Source organism: Bombina bombina, chromosome 10, assembly GCF_027579735.1.
Source record: "Bombina bombina isolate aBomBom1 chromosome 10, aBomBom1.pri, whole genome shotgun sequence".
In the NCBI taxonomy this organism is placed as follows: Eukaryota; Metazoa; Chordata; class Amphibia; order Anura; family Bombinatoridae; genus Bombina; species Bombina bombina.
In genome coordinates this window covers 92248412-92264915 of record NC_069508.1, presented here as the reverse complement: position 1 = coordinate 92264915, position 16504 = coordinate 92248412, and the positions used below count along the sequence as shown (strand labels likewise).

The 16504-nt window shown below is 35.0% G+C and overlaps 1 protein-coding gene across 1 annotated transcript in view; it reads right to left on the bottom strand.

Annotated features, from left to right (window-relative positions):
* Positions 1–16504, bottom strand: part of LOC128640814 (rho GTPase-activating protein SYDE2) — a 142110-nt gene that overhangs the window by 71038 nt on the left and 54568 nt on the right. Inside the window, exon 3 of the mRNA XM_053693239.1 lies at positions 3229–4334. Within this exon, the coding sequence (XP_053549214.1) occupies positions 3229–4334 (1106 nt within the window). The remainder of the gene's footprint in view (positions 1–3228; positions 4335–16504) is intronic.

Here is a 16504-nt window from a genome sequence, read left to right as displayed (position 1 = left end):
GCAATAGTGTAAAAAGGAAATGATCTAATGTTTTAAAAACATTGACTAGTGACTAAAGTCCATGTTTTTTTATATATATTATAAAATTAGTCACAAAGAATAAACTAATACACTATACAGGCATACCTCTGTTTTTTGCGCTTCTCAGATATTGCTATTTTTACAAACTGAAGGTTTGTTGCAACCCTGTGTTCAGCAAGTCTATCAGCGCCATTTTTCCAACATACAGTATATACACACATGAATACACATTTTGCGGAAGGCTCAGATAATGGTTAGCCTTTTTTTTTTTTGTTTAGCAAAAAAATATTTTTTAATTAAGGTATGTACATTGTTTTTTAGACATAATGATATTGCACACTTAATAGACTACATTATAGTGTAACTATAACTTTTATATGCACTGAGAAACCAAAAAAATAGTGTGATTCACTTTATTGCTATGGCCTAGAACCGAACCCACATTATCTCCAAGGAAAAGAGAGCGCGAGAGAGAAAGAGCGCGCGAGAGAGAAAGAGAGCGCGCAAGAGAAAGAGAGAGAGCGCGCAAGAGAAAGAGAGAGAGCGCGCAAGAGAAAGAGAGAGAGAGCGCAAGAGAAAGAGAGAGAGAGCGCAAGAGAAAGAGAGAGAGAGCGCAAGAGAAAGAGAGAGAGAGCGCAAGAGAAAGAGAGAGAGAGCGCGCGAGAGAGAAAGAGAGCGCGCGAGAGAGAAAGAGAGCGCGCGAGAGAGAAAGAGAGCGCGCGAGAGAGAAAGAGAGCGCGCGAGAGAGAAAGAGAGCGCGCGAGAGAGAAAGAGAGCGCGCGAGAGAGAAAGAGAGCGCGCGAGAGAGAAAGAGAGCGCGCGAGAGAGAAAGAGAGCGCGCGCGAGAGAAAGAGAGCGCGCGCGAGAGAAAGAGAGCGCGCGCGAGAGAAAGAGAGCGCGCGCGAGAGAAATAGAGCGCGCGCGAGAGAAATAGAGCGCGCGAGAGAGAAAGAGAGCGCGCAAGAGAGAAAGAGAGCGCACGAGAGAGAAAGAGAGCGCGCGAGAGAGAAAGAGAGCGCGCTAGAGAGAAAGAGAGCGCGCAAGAGAGAAAGAGAGCGCGCAAGAGAGAAAGAGAGCGCGCAAGAGAGAAAGAGAGCGCGCAAGAGAGAGCGCAAGAGATATTCTATTGCATAAAATACTGTGTGCAAAAGCCTTCACTATCTGTAACTTTTCTTAATATCTTTTTTATTTATTCATTTAGGTGCACATATATTAAATTTATTTTCATATTGTTGCATAGTTAATTAGTTTTGTGCTTACAGCTGGTCAAATAATCTTGACTATGTAATTTTTTTTTCTTTTTATAATCTTTGTTGAAAAACCAATAAAATATAAATTTAACAGCTGTGCAAAAAAATCAACGGAAGAGCACGTTTCATACGACAAACAGACATGTGTAAACAGACTTTGGACCCAAAGATGTTTAAAATACACAGCTAGATAAGCGATATTTCACAAACAACAAGGTAACCGGGTAACAAATGCTAAAAGCTTTAGAATCAAATGAGCAGACATATGCTTTCAAGATGTGCAAACATTTGGATACAAGGTCACAGCTTACCTTCACTTTCACACCTGACAGATGTTGGATTAGAAACCGCACTTTATACACAATACATATGCTGTGGCTTGTCTGATAAAGCAACAATTCAATATTCCCCTTTAAACAGGTAACTTATTTAGCCTGAATAGTACTATTATTAAAACTAAATAAATATGGTTGTGTTTATATTTTAAGTACACTCTTTGAAATATTGAGCAGTTAAAAGATAAAAAAAAAAAAAAAGTCACTTTTCATGCTTAAAGGAACAGTCTAGTCTAGAAATTAAACTCATGATTCAGATAGAGCATGCAATTTTAAGCAACTTTCTAATTTACTCCTATTAACCATTTTCCTTTGTTCTTTTGGTATCTTTATTTGAATGTAGGCTTAGGAGCCAACCCATTTTTGGTTCAGCATCTGGGGAGCGCTTGCTGACTGGTGGCTACATTTTGACACCAATCAGCAAGCACTACCCAGGTGCTGAACCAAAAATGAGCCAGCTGCTATGCTTACATTCTTGCCTTTTTAAATAAAGATACCAAGAGAACAAAGAAAATTTGATAATAGGAGTAAATTAGAAAGTTGCTTAAAATTGCATGCTCTATCTGAATAATGAAAGAAAATTTTTGACTAGACTATTCCTTTAATTTTGTGTGGCAGTCACCCATTTTTACAAAGCTGAGCCAGGAACTTTTTCAGTCTGCACAGCTTAATAAGCATTAAAATAGGCGTGTGTGGGTGTATATATACGTTGCACTGTGGCTTGTAGTAGAATCATATAGCAGTTTAGAATAATACCACCATCTTGATTATTTATTGATGATTATTTGACCTGGGATGATGTTAAAGGGCCACTGTAAGTAAATATTTTCTATGCCTGTTACTAACTAACTACCCCAAATACGCTTTTTATCAATAGCATTTCATTAACATATCTCTACCGTATATCAGAAATCTTGTCTGCAAATTTAATTGTTTTCCAAACCCACTCCATGGGTATATTTTGCTCTGTACCAATCCGTTTACAATACCTAGGTTTCAAAATGGCGCTTTAAACACAAAGTTATTGGTTTAAGTATTTTGAACACACAGTGCTGAAAATAGTGGGCAGGATAACGTGACATCATCGGCGAATAAAAGATATAACTTTTAGAACGTTATGAAACTTCGTTTTGGAGAAAATATAGGTCAGTAGGTTTTAATTAATGTTTATTAACTTTAATATGTTAGTTGTTTAGCTTAAAAATTATAACAGAAAGTAATCCTTCAAACAAATGCCCATACGAATCGGTTATATTCGTGAGAGGGAAGATTTCGACCCTCGCCTCAATTAAACACGTTGTGACCATGTTGGTCTGAGCAATTTTTTCTTTCAAATGGAGTCTCATTTCATTAAAAAAAAACAAAAAAACACATTTGCCAGTTTTTATCAGTGACCCCGCGCCCTTTGAAAAAAAGAATTAAACCCTTTCGTTGTAACTTGTATATCTAGCACAAACATGGGAGAAAAAGACTCTGCAGTAGCCCCATTTTCCCACTAACAATGAAGCGGTGCATCTGCTCTTGGAACATTTTACAGAAATCCTAATGTCAGAAAGTACATTTTTTTTGTAAATAATCAATAGTAGTCAAAATTAGAAAAATATTAAAATGAATATATTTACCTGACAGCCTCGATTTTCAATCTCCACAATGCACTTTTCCATCAGGAGAGGTACCATTAATCCCACGTTTTCTTTCTCAACAACTTTTTGAGCATCAACTCCAAAAACAACGGGCTCCCGATCAATCCCGAGCCTGTCTAAAGAGTTCTCCCATTGTTCCAGAAGGTTTAGCTTAACATAGATCATCCCCCTGGGCTCCAATTTAACAGCCAGCTGATGAGTCTTTGTTACTCTAAAAAGTGCAGGTAGAACTACTGTTCCGTGGCAGCAAACTCTGTTCTTACGTGGCGTTGGATCCCAGCTAAACACCACTAACTTCAAGTGCTGTGCGTTTTCAAGTTCAATATTAAAGGTATGGTCCATGTCTAAGAAAGCAGTTCGACACGTTAGTAGAGCTGTTCGTGCTTTGTTTACTGAATCTACCTGGATTGCACAAAATACATCTTTTGAGTCTATTCGTGGTGGTTTTAAATCCTCTGCTCCATAAAAATGGACACTCATGAGTCCTGATATGTACTGGAAACACTTGGGTTGATCTGAAAAGCTATAGTGCCGAAAAGCATCAATGTCTATTTCTGTCTTTGTATTGTTGCCTGGAAGTGCTTCTTTTCCCTTTGTGGACCTATTCTCTGACCCATGTTTACCTGACTTTGCAATAAGTTCAGGCGAGTCACCATCGCTGAGATACCCCCCTTTACTTGAAGATTTGGAACTGCCTGAATTTTTCTTTTTGTAACTCTGCTGTGATGATACACTGCTATCAAGGTGGTATCGGCTTATTACATTTCGACTTGCTGCAGTGGTTGTATTTCCAGAGGATGTAAGAGATCGAGCACGGCTTATATCCCGACAGTTACCTTTTGATGTGGAAGCAGAGTTGTCAGAGTTGACATTGTTGGATGTCCCTTTGACACTCAACTTCCTGCTGAGTTCTGGTAGCTTTTTCATTTTCATTGACAGCTTTCGAACCGTCCTTGGGGATTTAATTTTATCTGGAAGAGACCAATTAATGCTTCCTCCTTTTTTTAATGGGTTTGGACTGGATGGAGGAGAAAACTCAGTTGTTGCAGAAGATGTGGTCTTATTTGGACTTTGGACCACAGGACCTTAAAAAAAGATAAAAAAAATCAGTTATATTGATGATGTACATCATATAATCTAGGAGCATACAATACAAAAGCCGCCCCCCCAAAAGAAAAAAAAAATAGAATAGAGACAAGATTGTACTCTGTTAAGGCAGATAATGGACACAATTTATGTTAGTTAGCTACTTCTTAGAACCTTAAAAAGGGATAGTAAAAGCAAACAAGGTCATTTAAGGGCATTTTAATCTTTGTTGTAAATGGAACTTACCTATCCCTATAAGGTTGCCAAAATAAACATAAATTTGCTTAAAACACCACAAAACCCAATGCTGGTTTACTTATTGTCCAAGATGCCCATCAATTCCAAGTATTCTTTCTTTATTCACTTGGCCGTATTCACAACCAATCAGAAGCCATACTGCCCTTCTAATTGTAAAAAAAACAAAGTGTGCTTCCAGTGCCTCTGCTTAGAAAAGTAGTGTAATATTAGATGATTTGTATTGCTCATCCTGTTTAAAACACTTGCAGGCACGATTAAGCTCCATTCATGACAATATTTAAGAGGTGGATTTTTAATTTTTTTTAATTTTGAACAAACACTTAAGTTATTCATATTATCATTTAAAAATGTAAAAGTCATACATATGAAGTATTGCACATCATCACAGGCATATATAGATCACAAGTCCAACCTTCTATAATGAACCTTACCAAAAATAAAATTAGAAACCATATTTGTATTTATTTTTCCTCTTATCACATTCCTTCTTTTGTTTCACATTTATTTCAAAACACCTTCTGATTTAGGCACCACACTCATATAAGGCCTTTTCTTTTCCTTGTAAGTCAAAGAAACCTCTCTCTCTATTTTCAACAAACTAAAATATGATATTTCTTTTTTTTTTGCACAGTTACCAAGATTTTTACATGTATGATTAAGCATAAACATAACGTAAACATCATCCAACTTGAACACTAATTATCAGCACTAAGTCTATAGATAGTATTCTATCCCATTAATTAAAGAGTTTTGGGCATGTCCACTATTTATGCTTTATATTACCCAATTGGCCATAATCTCTCCAACATAGGCACTTTATATGGGGATATATTTTTTTTTTTTGTCAATTTGGGTCAAATAACATCTTGTCAAGATCTTTATATGCATCTTAACTACTAATGGCCTTTACAGGTTCTTATTGTACCTATTCATGTTTATATAATGATTAGTTCTGTATAATTAAACCTTTCTAATCGCATTCCATAACCATTACTTGCTAATTCTGCGACAGATATAATTACTCTGGGTAAACCATTACGTTTTTGCTCTCTTTTTCTTTTGTCGTATTAGACAATAACTGGCCTGTTAAAAATGTACTATTTTCCTCAACTGGCCGTAATGGTGACGGAACAGTTGTTAACCAATGATACTTAATTTACAAATCTACCCCACATACACAGAGTTTACCTAATTATAAGATAATCTAAATGTGCCTTTATTCTCTGCTCAGTTTCCAACTAACACTAAGCCTATACATTTTGAACCTGGAAATATTATTTTTTAATGTTTACTGTCCCGTTAAGTGATCAGACTTTTTTAATTTTGTTTGACAAACGTTTTAGCCAAGGGGTGCTTGGGTCTTTATATCTGCAAACTATTTTATAGAGGCACGAACGTTTCAGGAAAAGCATTTCTAGATTACAAAACAAAACATTATTTAGAAAAAGGGAAATAATGTGGCTTTGTATTTACTATTTCTCTTTTCATACTAAACAACACACAACATAAAATCCTTACATTGGCCTAGTTTCAATTGAGGTTTAAAGTTGGGAAACTGGAGGTAAAAACATTTACCTCTATTAAAGTCTATGGAGAATTGTTATGTTACCACCATTTTCCAAACTTTATCATCTCAATGGAAACTAGGCCTATGTCTGTTAATTTAACTTATATTAGATATTCCAAAAATCGTATTTCTGCAACCATTTTGTTTTTCTCTTCTCACAAGGCTCATGTTGCAAAGTATTAAAAGCTTTGATCTGACACATGAGAGAAGCACATTCCTCTTTTAACCAAGGCCATAAAGTTGGTCAAGTTATGTATAAAATGCATAACTGTTGCAAAATGACAAGAACTTACAGTCACCAAAGTGAGAAATAATGAAAATCGCCACATAACTAAACTATGATAAAATGAATACTTACTATGGTGTAGCTTTAAATATAGCTTTATATTTCACTAGCCTCTCTATCTCATTAGTTAAAGAGGCATGAAGGCTAGTAGTGTGCTCGGATTGTATAGCCACAGAGATGTGCATCACACTCATGCATGTGGTACCGATTTCAGTTGACACGCACAGCTATTAGTCTGGAGGTGAAAACCTCACCTCATTAAAGAAAGAGCTGTGCCGTGGGCAGCCGGAGGTGCTGTGTTAGTGATTTTCTTTCCTTACAGATAGGGTGAGTTTAACAGTCTTTTATGAAACGTTTATTTTTAGTGATGGTAAATCCTAGCGTTTTGTTATACGCTTGGGTTTACCATTACTTTAAAGGGACACTCAGGTTAAATTACATTTTCATGATTCAGATACAGCATGTAATTTTAAACAACTTTCCAATTTACTTCCATTAAAAAAAATGTGCACAGTCTTTTATATTTACAATTTTTGAGTCACCAGATCCTACTGAGCATGTGCAAGAATTCACAGACTATACGTATATGCATTTGCGATTGGCTGATTGCTATCACATGGTACAAGGGGAGTGGAAATATACATAACTTTGAAATTTGTTATAAAAAAACAATGTGCAACACAGCTGTCAAAAACAGCAAAATCAGTGAACTGAAAATGAACACTGAGTGCAATAATACCTACGCTACAAGATGGTGGCTCCAAGTAGAAAGATATGGAGCTGGTACCAGTACGGTGTTTAAAGAGAATAGCTTTCAAAAGAGCTGCGGTCACAGGAATTAAAAATCACCATGGTGAGTAGTTGTGTCCAGCAGTTTAAAAGGGATATGAAACCAAATGTTTTTTTATTTTATGATTCAGATAGAGCAAGTGATTTTAATTAACTTTCTAATTTACTCCTATTATCAATTTTTTCGTTCTCTTGGTATCTTTTTTTTTTTTTTTTAAAGCAGTGACACATACTTAGGAGCCGGCCCATGTCTACTATACTGCAGCAGTTTGGCAAGTATGTTAGAGCACTAGATGGCAGCATAATTTCCTGTCATGTAGTTCTCCAGATGCCTACCTAGGTATCCCTGCAACACAGAATATAATGGGAACGTAGCAAATTTGATAATTGAAGTAAATTGGATTTTTTTTTTTAAATTGTATGCTTTGTATGAATCACATATGGAAATATTTGGGTTTCATATCCTTTTAATGTTTTTTTTTTTTTTTTTTTTTTAAAGGGGCAGTTTAAACTGAGTTTTTCGTCCCCTTCAATTTGTTCTCAATTATCCTTTTTTAAAGGGACAGTTCATCCAAAAACTTTCTCCCCTTTAAATTATTCCCAATGATCCTTTTTACCTGCTAGAGTGTATTAAATTGGTTGCAAGTAGCTCCTTTACTCATATTTCAGCATTTGAAATAGCTGATTTAGCTTGTGGTTTCCCAACCTATACTGAAAGTTTTGATACTGGCGTATACGCTATTGACAAGCCTAAGTAAACACAGCCAGCAGAAGAGATTACACCCTCAGTGGGGGCATGATAGTTAAGTAATAAAATGATAATTTTCCATTGTTCTCTCTATGTATTGAGTTGGTGTTTCAGACAAATATAAGATAAGGAAGCAAGTCTGTGTACATAAAAGTGATAACATAATGAGATCTGATATTACCTGAAGCTCAACCCATTGTAATAGGCTGTGGTTTCAAAGCACAAAACCAGCTACTTCAGATACACAAATAAACCCAAAAATGCAATTTCTCAAATATTTTATACTCTGCAGTTGGTATAACAAGTCATTTAAAATACATTTATGGAAAAACAATTTTACAGTGTACTGTCCCTTTAACTGCTGGAGTATATTAAAGGGACCATTAAACTCAATGTTTCATATTTAAAAGTGAAACATTATTGCAAAATACATTCATTAATTTAGTTTCCCTTTGCTGTAAAATGCATCTGAAATTTGTACTTGTTCCACTTTCTCCCAGTGCAGACTGGGTTAATACTTTTAGCTAATCTATGTGTGAGCTTTTGTTTATCCCCCTCCTCCCTCAGATTTTATGTACTGGAAAATTATTCTTTGCAGTAACAGTGGGAATACTAGGCAGTTTAGGAGTGAATATTATTAGAGGGGTGTGTGTGTATATATATATATATATATATATATATATATATATATATATATATATATATATATATATATATATATGTGTGTGTGTGTGTGTGTGTGTGTGTGTGTGTGTGTGTGTGTGTGTGTATGTATATATATATATATATATATATATATATATATATATATATATATATATATATATATATATATATATATATATATATATATATATATATCCAAAATAGAGGCACTCGCCGTAAGCAAAAACGTGTTTGTTCAAAGTTACAGAGTGAACATTTTTGGGCTGTGATGCCCGTCCTCAGACTCCTGAAAATAAAGCACTGCTTTATTTTCAGGAGTCTGAGGACGGGCATCACAGCCTGAAAACGTACCCTCTGTAACTTTGAACAAACACGTTTTTGCTTACGGCGAGTGCCTCTATTCTGGATTTTTACATGGATACTCTGAGTGCACCCCGGTATTATTATGCTGCTAAATAGTGAGTGCTGGTATTTCGGTCTCTCGGTCTCAGTCTCTCTCTCGCTCTCGGTCTCTCTCGCTCTCGGTCTCTCTCTCTCTCGGTCTCTCTCTCTCTCGGTCTCTCATGAAGCGCATGTGCGAAACGCGTCAGGTGTCCATTTTGTACAATTACCTGTATTCTGGCAACTATGCTGAACAAACTCCACCTTTGACCAAGATTTTTTGTCTCCGGATCAGCCTCCTTCCTTTTGGGGATCAACATTTATTTTATATATATATATATTACATATACATACAGTATATTTTATTTGTATTTATTTTTCTTGCTATTAGGTGAAAATTAGAAAGGAATATTTGTACTCTGTCCCTTTAAGGGTATGTTTTACCATTGCATGAACTTGCATATCTTACTGTCTGTAAAGTGTTAAAAGGAAGATAAACATTGCCATAGCGCATAACTTCATACCATTTCAGACTGATAACTGAGCTGACATTGCAAGCAGAGACATGCGAGTCTGTCTTCAATGCAGACAGAATAACACTATTACTCTGTATTGTCACAAACAAATATTACTTATCTTTGCTGACACAGCAGGGGCCCACAGGTTATTGGCAAGGAAAGATGAACATGCTGATAACGTTAAACCCTCTTCTATTTATCATGCACAGAGATAGACAGGGCAGCTCTGACACGGACTCCTATGTGTTTACATACGGCTAGAGAGCAATACTTTAAACGTATCAGTGAGAAAACATTGCTTGAAGCCGACTGATAAATCCCAAGGGTCAGGGAACCCTAATTTATAAAATTCTAGAGCCAGTTTCTTCATTTTTTATTCCAATACAGAAACATTTCCTAGCTTATTAAAACTGCATCCTCAGTATGGGTGGCGGCTAACTTAAAAAAAATAAGTAAACAAGTCTATTCTATTGTGGGAGCTGAAGTAGAGGACAAAATAATCATCTTATGTCTTAAAAATGCCTCTCTATGACATTTCGAGAATCTCATGTTAAAATTTTACATTGGGCTTATTTAAAAAGGGAGATTAAACACTAAACAAATGCTATATAGAATGATGCATTTAAAGAAAAGATTAGTCTGAGAATAACATGTAGATGTATTTCATAAAGTTTCATTAGCTGTTTAAAAAGTGACAAAATAAGTGTAAAGTTTTAGTGTCTATAAAACAATGGGAGCTGCCATGTTGTAATTTAGGTTACCGTCTCTGCTGTGGCCAATTAGGGACAGTTATAAATAGGTCCCTAGAGTGTGCAGCCAATTAAACATTGTAGAGTTTTATATATACACATATCAAAGTGTTTAATGTCCCCTTAACTCCAAAATTGATATCTAAATGGTCAAATATATGATGTGCGCTGTGTAAAATATAGTGCCCATGAAGTTAGTATATTACATTGTTTCTTTTTATGTTCAAGGATAAGAAGATTTTGGGCCAAAGTTTCCATTTGGTTATTTATCTAGGATACTTAAAAAAAAAAAAAAAATTATTTTTCTTTTGCATGCTCCAAATTCTAAAGACCATCAAAATGTCTTCAATCTGGTGATATTGGTATGATAAATAGGTTGGAAATCTAAAAAAAAAGCACCATATACCTCTAATCTTTTTAGTAAATTGATAGATTTAAGAATTTTAGAACAGCATGACTAATTTGGAGAGCGAAATACAATGGTTTCTTTAAAAATGGGGTAAGAAAGGTCAGTTCAAAGACAGATTTTAGCTCCCTTTGTTCATGGTCTTCATCTTTGATTTAACGAAAAAGGGGTCATTGTAAAATAGTGGAACTTTAGGAGATGGGTTTCAAAGAGATGTAAGTAAGGGGCAGATTATACAAATCTTGTTTAGATTATTATATATTTTCTTAGCTTTACTATTGCTACAGGTTTGTATTTAATAACTGTAATATATGTAAACATACAATATTTGTGGGGGGGGGTTCTGTAAAAATTTGGAAAATTCAATAAAAAATAAAAAAAATAAATAAATAAATAAAATTGTCAACCTATGGCTTAAAATGGACATTACAGTTAAAGGTATATACAATAGCAAAAATAAAATGCCCTAATATGTTAGATCATTTTATTATTGCACTTTTGCTTGTATATAAAACTGCGTTTAACCCCTGCAACAGGATTAAACACATAGTTAAAGTCAACTCCAGTGCAGCACTGCACTACTGGGAGCTAGCTGATCCCATCTGGGGAGCCAATGACCAGATACAAATGTGTACAGCCACCAATCACCAGCTAGCTCCCAGCAGAGTAGGGTATGCACATATTCATTCCAACAAAGAAAATTAGATAATATATGTGGATTTAAAGGCGTCTTAAAAGGCAATTCTCTATCTGAATTCTGCAGGTTTATTTTGACTTTTCAAGCTCTTCAATTTGATGACATTTAACACATACATACACACATATACATATAAGTAGCTTTAATCGTGTTCACACAATATCCATTGATTCACAGTCCAGGGGCATATTCCTTAAATAGCCCTTCTGGGTATTTTTATATTATTCCCTTTGTTGTTACTAAATGGGGACAGATCTAAAGAAGATCCTGTACTGATCAAGCAAAGTCTGCGTAGGATGCTGCAGGCAGTGTGAATGCTGTGAATCGTAAAGGTTGTAATCCAACCTCTCTTGGTGCAATGAAAAAACAACGAAACAAAATAAATAGTAAGCTGTTTTTTTTACTATTGCCTAGTAAAACATTTTAAGGGGAGATAGCTTTTGAGTTGAAGGTCCCTTTAGAAAGTTAAACTTTAGAACAGTCCAGTGGCTGTTTATAAACCTGTGGGTCAAAGCTATAAAACGGCTATTTTGAGAATGCCCCTTTCTTTAGAGGGGATAGCCTTGTCTATGTATCACAAACACAATTATCCCGTAGCACAAAAACACAACCTGAGTGAAAATCTCACAAAGCTAAAAAATAAGTTTACAGATGGAAAAAGAAAAAAAATCATAACACCAATATCAGTGAATACTATGCATAGAGCAGGCAATCTACAAGCTCTTAAAGGACCACTATATGCAGCATAATTAAATAACTGCACACACTTTGGATTTGAAATAAGCAACAGGTTATTTTCTGGCAAATTTCCAAGTTAATCCAATTTTACTGTATCATGCGACAACCCTTAGCCAATCACAAAATGCATATATGTATATACTGTGCACTTTTGCACATGCTCAGTATAGTAGAAGCTGGAGCCTCAGAACATGGGCATATAAAAATAATGTGAACATTTTGGTAATGGAAGTATATTGCTAAATTTTGTTTTTTATTTTAATTGCATGCTTTATCAGAATCTAAAACTAATTTTGAATTTAGTGGTCAATAGATGATAAACAGCCATGTGAAAAGGGTCTTTCTGCAGAGGCTGCTTGCACGATTCAGATAGAGTGTGTCATTTTAAGACACTTTAAAAATTCACTTCTATATTCAAATGTGCTTTGTTCTCTTGGTATCCCTTGTTGAAAAAGAATACGCACATATCCTGCACTAGTGGGAGCTAGCCGCTGATTGGTGTCTGCACACATCTGTCTCTTGTAATTGGCTAGTTCAGCTAGTTGCCAGTAGTGCAGTGTTGTTCCTTCAGCAAAGGATTAGAAGATAATGAAGCTAATTTGATAATAGAAATAAATGGAAAGTTGTTTAAAAAAAGTATGTTCTATCTAAATCATGAAAGAAAATTTTGGGGTTTCCTGTCCCTTTAATATAACCATATTGGCTGTGCAAAACTGGAGAATGGGTAATAAATATCTATTTTAAACACAATAACAGTTTTGGAGTAGACTGTCCCTTTAACCTTTCAAAAATAAAAAATTAATAAAATCGCCAGAATACCATTTTTCTTTTTCTTCCAGCAAACTTGAGGTTTTTTTTAAAAACTGTATGTATTATAGCTTTAAATAACACATATTCCTGTTTAAAGGGACATAATACTCATATGCTAAATCACTTGAAACTGATGCAGTATAACTGTAAAAAGCTGACAGGAAAATATCACCTGAGCATCTCTATATAAAAAAGGAAGATATTTTACCTCACAATCTCCTCAGCTCAGCAGAGTAAATTCTGTGTAAAAGGTTATACTCAGCTGCTGCTCAGCTGCAGGTACATTTTTTTTAAAAAAAATGAAGACATGAACAGCAACCAATCAGCATCAGCAGTGCTGAGGTCATGAACTCTTTTACTGTGATCTCATGAGATTTGACTTAACTCTCATGAGATTTCATAGTAAACTTCCTTAAACTGAATAGGGAAATAAGATGAGTGTGCACGTAAGCTAGCTCCTTCCGCTGTCCCGGGACAAACATACTGATTTACTGCTTAGAAGTCCTTTACAATGGGATGTGGCTACTGAGGAACTTTTGAGGTAAAATATCTTCTTTTTTTACATAGAGATGTTCAGGTGATATTTTCTAGTCAGCTTTTTACAGCTATACTGCATCATTTTCAAGTGTTTCAACATTTGGGTATCATGGCCCTTTAAGGTTGCTTTTTGTAGGAAAAAATAAATAAAAATACTGGCTGTGCTATTCAGCGTAAATAAATTATACATGCATTTGAAACTAAAGCTGCTAGGACTGATTTTAAATGATCGTTGGTTTATAATTAGAGTCTAACACACTTGAAGAAGTTTCACCAACATGGCATCTTCATTTCTTTATTTAATCTTTATTTTCAATTTTGATTTTAACCTTAAAAATAACCGGCCGCCATGTTGGTAAAATACCATCTGGGTGACCATGATACGACATGGGTTAACAAATTCCTCTGGAGTAAGGGAAGGAATTTATAGACATACATGCACAGGATACTAGAGTCCATGTCTTTCAGGGAGAAGTTAATTTGATATGGTCACGGCACTCAAACAAATATATCATTTATATAAATGAGCAGCATTTATGCATGATTTTTTTGCCAGAAAATAAAACGTTAAATGGACATGAAACCCAAAAAATTACTTTCATGATTCCGAAATTTTAAACAATTTTCCAATTTATTTCTATTATTAAATTTGCTTAATTCCCTTGGTATCCTTTGTTATTTACATAGGTTTTGGTGAAGCAATCTACTACCGGGAGCTAGCTGCTGATTGGTGGCTGCACATATATGCCTCCTATCATTGGCTCGCCCGTATTCAGCTAGCTCCAAATAGTGCATTGCTGCTCCTTTATCAAAGGATACCAAGAGAATTAAGCAAATTTGACAAGTAAACTGGAAAGTTATTTAAAATGGTATGTTCTTCCTTGTTCTTCGTATACTTAATGATTGTGACATTGAACAATTTCTGAATTTTTATTTTCTTTGTATTCGACTACATGTTGTATTCCTGAATCCTCTTTAATAAAAAGATATATATAAAAAAAAAAATGGTATGTTCTATCATTATTATTTTCGTTTATTTATGAAGTGCAAACATATTACGCATCGCTGTACATTCGCTTTATCTGAATCACAGAAGGAAAGTGTTGGGCTTTACGTCCTTTTAAGTAAAAGTGGTTTAATATCAAATGTATGAAATAAAAGTCCTCCAGCTCCTTATATCTCAGCCCTTAATCATGCTTCTGAGATTGGCTTGAAACATTGCAGTAAAACTTTGGACCCACGGTGAAATCATAAAGCTAATTTTAATATTAGGGGCTGGAGGATTTTATTTCATACATGGTTATTTGGTACTTGATTAGTCTCCTCTGTGTGCATCAGATACAGGTGCTGTCTCCATATCTGCATTTGTAATATGAAATGTTAGCTGATACACAGTTCTGCCACACATTAACAATACATTTTTAAATACCTACATTAGATTAAAAAAAAACACTACAATTACCCTTTAAAGGAATTGTCTAGTCAAAAATAAACTTTCCTGAATCAGATAGAGTATGCAATTTTAAGCAACTTTCTAATTTACTCCTATTATCAATTTTTATTCATTCTCTTGGTATCTTTATTTGAAAAAGCAAGAATGTAAGCATAGGAGCCGGCCCACTTTTGGTTCAGAACTTTGGTAGCACTTTTTGATTGGTGTTTAAATGTAGCCACCAATCAGCAAGCACTATCCAGGTGCTGAATCATAAATGGGCCGGCTCCTAAGCTTACATTCAAATAAAGATAGCAAGAGAACAAAGAAAAATTGAATATAGAAGTAAATTAGAAAGTTGCTTAATATTGCATGCTCTATCAATCATGAAAGTTAAATTTTTTACTAGACTATCGCTTTAATTTGAGCATTTTAAAAACACAATTTGTGCACTGAATGTTGAAAAAATAATCTGTTTTTTTTACACAATTCTTTTTTTATGAAAATGAGGTAGGACAATATAGGCAAATCAGAGTCTATAGCCCTCAGCCATTAAACACATGAAAATGTGCACAACCTGTTCTGTTGAAACTATAGCAACCTTGTGTACGCTTTTATAGGGAGAAATAAAAAAACATACTTTGCATACGTTACAAGTGAAATAGTTATGAAAGAGGTCTGTCTCCTAGTATGACGGGTATAAAGCACATTTACTTTAATGACAGCACTTAGTGATGCAATACAATCATGAATAATTTAGCAACAGAAAAACAACCATCACAAGTATGACACACAACCCGAGTTCACGCCTTGCAAACCTGGTGTAAGCAAACAAAGAGTGCAATGTTACCAAAACTGATGGGATTCAGTGTACACTATGAAAGAATAGCTTTATTTGTATTATAAAAACAGCTGCTTGGGCTAAACGCTTTTAAAAAGGGACATAAAACACTTTTTTTTCTTTCATGATTCAGATAGAGAATACAATTTTTTAAAAAAGTTTCCAATTTACTTCTATTATAAAATTGGCTTCGTAATCTTATTATTCGTTGTTAAAAACATATCTAGATAGGTAGCGTGCGCACGTTTAGAGCACTACATGACAGGAAACAGTGCTGCCATCTAGTGCTCTTTCTAATGTATAACATTTTTACAACACTGCTGCCATATAGTGATGCAGACCCGATAAAAAACTGAAATTAAAATCCTCCATGTCTCAAAATTAAATCAATGTAAATATTTGCATAGGAAATTAGTACATCTAATTTCAATTTACAAATTAGTAGGATTTTAATTTCAGTTTTTTATCAGGCACTTCTTTGAGGCATAACAGGTAACGGACCGGGACCACGCCTCTGACATCCAGTCTCACCCAAATCGTTCCGTCTTGTTCCTTTACTCTGTGAGACACAGGTTAAGTTTGAGACTCACTTAGGGCTTGGTAGACTCTCCTCGCCTCTGCCAAATCACTTCCGAAGACAGAGTCATTCAAACCTATGCAGCAAAAGTGAGCACCTGTATCAGTCAACGGTGTTACATACTATCTAATCCGGAAGTGATTTGGCAGAGGCGAGGAGAGTCTACCAA